The 5,000-nt window shown below is 50.7% G+C and overlaps 3 protein-coding genes across 7 annotated transcripts in view; 2 read left to right on the top strand and 1 right to left on the bottom strand.

The window, feature by feature from the left end:
* Positions 1-53, top strand: part of LOC126570293 (39S ribosomal protein L37, mitochondrial) — a 1,515-nt gene extending 1,462 nt beyond the window's left edge. The window contains exon 3 of the mRNA XM_050227941.1: positions 1-53. This exon is cut by the window's left edge and continues 403 nt beyond it. Within this exon, the coding sequence (XP_050083898.1) occupies positions 1-13 (13 nt within the window). The 3' untranslated portion in view covers positions 14-53.
* A 391-nt stretch (positions 54-444) lies between these two features.
* Positions 445-2,537, top strand: LOC126570292 (uncharacterized). The gene is made up of 4 exons (XM_050227940.1): positions 445-753; positions 850-1,020; positions 1,196-1,350; positions 1,425-2,537. Exons 1-4 carry the CDS (start codon positions 653-655, stop codon positions 2,402-2,404), a joined length of 1,407 nt encoding a protein of 468 aa, XP_050083897.1. The 5' UTR covers positions 445-652; the 3' UTR covers positions 2,405-2,537.
* Positions 2,538-3,832: 1,295 nt separating this feature from the next.
* LOC126570291 (uncharacterized protein CG45076) overlaps positions 3,833-5,000 on the bottom strand; it is an 18,709-nt gene continuing 17,541 nt past the window's right edge. For all 5 annotated transcript variants that reach the window (XM_050227938.1, XM_050227934.1, XM_050227935.1 and 2 more), the window contains 2 exons: positions 4,885-5,000; positions 3,833-4,821 (listed from right to left, as the gene is read on the bottom strand). The exon at positions 4,885-5,000 is cut by the window's right edge and continues 101 nt beyond it. In XM_050227938.1, the coding sequence (XP_050083895.1) occupies positions 4,147-4,821; positions 4,885-5,000 (791 nt within the window). In that variant the 3' untranslated portion in view covers positions 3,833-4,146. The remainder of the gene's footprint in view (positions 4,822-4,884) is intronic.

The raw sequence follows: 5,000 nt of genomic DNA, 5'->3' as shown, positions 1-5,000 counted from the left end.
CTATTCAAACTAGAGAGCGTCGTTTATTAAATAAACATCGTTAGAGCTAATTTATGTGTTCGGAATTAATGATTTAATCATTTTATTTGTCCATCGCTCGACGATATCATCACACGTAGAATCCTTTCTAATTTCAAATTTCGATGTCTAATGGAATAAAAGGGAAAGGAGTAAGCATCATTTCCTCGGTAATTAATCGATTCAACGCGGCTATCTGATACAATTACTGCTGGCGTGAGTTGCACCGTTCAATGCCATCCAACGTGTACCAAACAGTAATCCATTGCTACGCACCCTATTCGCGATGCACGTGTACCATGCCCTGGGCCACGGATTATTGCCCTTGCGGCGGACGATCCGCGAAAAATCAATACACCCACGAAGTGAGCCTCGTGACTCTAAATGCTTCATGAAAATAGCTCTCCTTACCGCTCCGTACGGCAACCACCATCATCCTCGTTCTAGATACGAACTGGTAAACAACCGAACGATTCCCGCGCGAGAACCAGAACACCCCGTTCCAGTTCCGTTGTAACGTTACTCGGGAGATCACGGGAATTTAGAGCCGTAACGGGATAGCTTGGAAATTGATTGAATAGCAGCAACGCTAGAGGAATCCGAACTCTTCTGGATTATAAAAAAAGCAGCAAGGATGAGCAAATCACCTGGCAGTGTCGTATCGTCGGATGAAACGCAAAGTGTTAGCGATGAATCGTTGGTAGTGTCGGCAGCAAACTCCCACACCTCGCTCAGGTAATGCTGTAATTAAAGCTAATTTGTATCTCCTATTTGAGTGTCAACATTTTTAAAATTAATTCGATCTTCTTGTTCTTCGTTAATGCTCGATAGATCGATTGGGATCGTGAAGGGACCTAGAAAATCTTCCAAGGACGTGGAACAAATCACAACCTCCGCTACACAGAAAGAGCGGCCACCATGGCGTCCGGCCAGTTTGACCGCGGTTCCGGTACCGCCTCCTCCCAAACCCGACATCAAGGCACGGTTTCTTGAGGCTTCCAAGTGAGTGTGATCCATCCCTTCACCAGCGTGTATTTGTTTCAGTCCTACCAACCAGCCACTAGGGTGGACCGGATTACGGATCCAAAAATAAATCTGTTCTGCGCCTGCGATGCACGGCACCCACACGCATTGCCAAGCAAGTTCAGCTCACCTTCGTTCTCTCTTCTCGTTCTAGGCGTATGCGACGAGTGAATGCAACGGTGCAAACAGATCCAGTTCATACGAAGCTAATGAAAGAGGCATCGACCGACGAGCAAACAGATCTGGTTCCGATGGTGGACGAGGAAATACTTACCGATGGCAATCTGGTGATGCGTGAGATTGGAAATTGTTAGTATCATCTACACGGCGCTCAAGACGTTATAGCGAGTTTAACAATTCTTTTCACCCTCCTTCCCCGACAGTAATCCTCACCCACTCGGTAGCACAAATGACGGAAGGTGTGGAAACCTGTGACAGTGGCACTCAGACCGCGATCCCGCGCAGTGGCATCTCGTTTCGCAAATTCCTTGATCCGCTGACCGGCAATGAACAGCAGCAAGGTTCAGTGGCATCACAGGGAACAGCAACAGCTGGCCCATCGTCGCTTCTATCGAAGATCCTACCGAAACCGCTTGATGCAGATGTGTTGGAGGAATCCGAAGCAGCCGGAGAGGAGGAACCGCTCATTAAAAGTTTTTTCATGGCATCACCGGTGGCCGGCGGTTCAAGGCCACTTGCAGGAGATACGGCACAGGAAGAGCTCGTGTGCTCGTCGCATGGCAGTAGCGACAGTGTTAAGGAAGCCAACACACCGGATTTGATCAGTGCGACGGTCGAAGGAGATCCATCGCCTCACCGTGGTCAACTGCTGGAGACGCCCACGTTTGCCGCGTGGCATGATTTGGATTTTTCCGATGAGGACTCGGAACAGTACGTGGGGCGCGAGCTACCGCGTCGCTCGATCGGTGAAGGCGAACGGCCGTGGGCTGAATTTAAGGATCTCGTCATCGGTTCACGCGTTGCCAATATGCGACTCTCACCGATCCCACCGAGGCGACCACGTGCACCCAACCAGAAAACCGTAACCTGGAGCGATCGGCAACATCGGGCTGTCTCACGATTGCTAGATGAAGCATCCGCCCTGGTGGACATGTTCGATCACGTGTCGCTTCTACTCGGACCTGATATTGAGCTGCACAAGCTACCTCCGCAGCAGGAGTTTAGCTTACCACCACCCAAGTGGGAACCGCTGTTAGTGAAATCCTGCGATCTGCTCGAGGAGAAATTGGCCCAGGTACGCCACCTATCGTTGAGCGATTTGGGTACAAGTAAGGCTGGCTCCACCATGGCATCGTCATGCCCTTCACCAATGCTTTGTGACGTCGGACCAGAAAAGATCTAAACAGGGGGGTTTTCGGAGAGAAGCTACGTTTTATTGTATTTGAAGATGCAGATCTACCAAAGATCTAGCATTATTACCGCAGCAACGAAGGACGTAAACCACACAGCTCTCTTCAACCCAGGCAGAGAGGCTGCTGCGGGAGTTAAATTGTTATCGTTACAGTTATCCTCACTGCACTCCTTGCATTGGGTCAAGCTGAACCCATTACCAAATGCTTCATTTCCTTGTCGCCCCAGGAGTGTACACTCGCCAGCAACCGAGCAGCCACGCCACACACGGTCCTCATCGGTGGTACCTGCCTTTTGAAGTCGTTTGTAGCCACAGATCGGAATAATTGGATGATCGGAACTGAATGCCATGCATGGTGTTTTAGCTACGATGCTCAAATCATCACAATCCAAATCACTCGTTTCGGTATCGCAGGAGTAGCACTGCAACGCTGGTGCCACTGGTATCAGTACCAGTGCGACGAACAGCAGCGGATACACAATGGCCATTGCGTGGTGCTTGTCCAATAGGTTGTCGTGGCGAACTGAATTGAAGTGTTAGATCTCATCGAAAGTACTCCAATAGTCGACGTCGTGTGGCGTCTATATAAGTGGGGACAACCTCCAGCCTGAGCCATCGGTAAACGGAAGACGCCTTGAAACAATCAATCAACACACGACACCCGCTTTATCTCGCTATCTTTCTCATGGTAGTATGTTTGCTTTTCCAGTTTTTAATCTTATATACACGTTTATTATTGTCTTATCGATCATGATTATGTTTGTGGCAGAGAAACTTAACAAAGTCAACAGGAACAAGTATAGTAATAGTAAAACAACAGACTCGCTACGGACAACTGAAAGAAACGTATTTCTCCAGAAACACTACACAGGACATGGTGTAACACAGAAGGAGGGCTAGCTAAAAAGCTGAACTGTTGCTAAAATAGAACCGTATAAATGTGTTACGTTAATTGTGGTTCCTCATTTGTCTAAATTTCGAACTGGGATCGGATACGGAAAGGAACAATAAAGAAAAAAGTAACGGCCTGGCAGTGGATTGGCTGCCACAGTAAAAGCGTGCTGATGTGCTTCAGAAATGCATGTTCGTGCAACGAGAATCTAGTCAAATCCGACGCGACAAAAGGATCCATCTGCTCCTGATCCATCCGTTCTACAATTCTCTAGCTCGATATAGACCGTTACGCTATATCAATCGAATTGGTATCGAGGGTTGGAATCACCTAGCGGAAACTAGACGGAGTTTGAAATCCATTTTGCAGCACACGTCAGCCGGACTGTTAGCTCGTTCTCGGTTCCCGGGGCGCTATCGTGTATTATCTATCTCTAGATTCTAAGCAAAGTTGCCCCATAAGGTGGCAGACAACTGGTGACGTGGTAAGGAGCGGTTTCGAAATGCAATGCGTGCGCTATAATCTTTTGTCCTTCTGGCAAGTGTTTCGTGGTGCATCATGGCGTGGGAATTAATGTTAATGTTTTTTTTTTTCTCTTTTCTTTTCTTTTCGTTCGAATAGTATACTACTTTTTCATCGGCAACTAAAGCAGATGAGTTGCTACTTTAGCAATGCTGGTGTAAAGTTTCGATGTAGCATCCAATGGCCGTTCGGATTGGGGACAGGGGAGTTCTATGTTGGCGGCTGTTGGGTTGAATCCTGCAGCAAAGTGACGTCGGAACGAACGGAAGCCCTGTACTTAGCGTGCTAGTGTTGGTTAGTGGCCGAACCGTCCGTTCGTTCACTCGGCAGCAGCTTCGGCAGCAGGACTCTCCTCAGTCTTGCTCTCTGCTTCGGCGGGGGCAGCAGCGGCTTCTTCAGCGGGCGCCGGGGTTTCCGCCGGAGTGGCTTCAGCCTCAGCCTCGGCAGCGGGGGCAGCGGGAGCTTCGGCTTCAGCTGGGGCACCAGTCTCCTCCAGCTTGGCGGCCTGGCGCTTCAGCAGCTCCTCGTCGGATTGCGCAATCGCCTTCAGTTCCGCGATCTCCTTCAGCAGCTCTTCGTTGTTCTCCTCGATCGCCTGCTTCTCCAGCTCGTTCAGGCGGGCCAGCTCGTCCTCGCGCACCTTCTGCGCTTCGCTGATGCGGCTCTGCTCCTCTTCCGCGGCCTTGCGAGCTTCCTCATCCGACACCTTGCGCGCTTCCTCGGCGGCGATGCGAGCGGCCTCCTCTTCAGCGGCCTTACGGGCAGCTTCCTCTTCGGCGGCCTTGCGGGCAGCTTCCTCCTCGGCCGCCTTGCGGGCAGCCTCTTCCGCCTCCTTGCGCTTGCGCTCCTCCTCCTCCTTACGCTTCTTCTCCTCTTCCTCCTTGCGCTTCTTCTCTTCCTCTTCCTTGCGCTTCTTCTCTTCCGCTTCCTTCTTCTTCTTTTCCTCCTCTTCCTTCTTCTTCTTTTCCGCGGCCTTCTTCTTCTTCTCTTCGCTCTGCAAGGACAAACGAACGCTGCGTTAGTAAGGCAAGATCGTCGGACTATGCTGGCTTCTTACCTTCTTGGCTTCCTCAGCCTGGCGAGCTTCCTCGGCGATACGAAGTTCCTCGGCAAGGCGGGCCTCCTCGGCTAGGCGAGCTTCCTCGGCGATCCGGGCTTCCTCCGCCAGACGCT

This window comes from Anopheles aquasalis, chromosome 2, assembly GCF_943734665.1.
Source record: "Anopheles aquasalis chromosome 2, idAnoAquaMG_Q_19, whole genome shotgun sequence".
Classification (NCBI taxonomy): domain Eukaryota; kingdom Metazoa; phylum Arthropoda; class Insecta; order Diptera; family Culicidae; genus Anopheles; species Anopheles aquasalis.
Note: the sequence above shows the minus strand (reverse complement) of the source record. Positions and strands in the feature narration are given on the sequence as shown.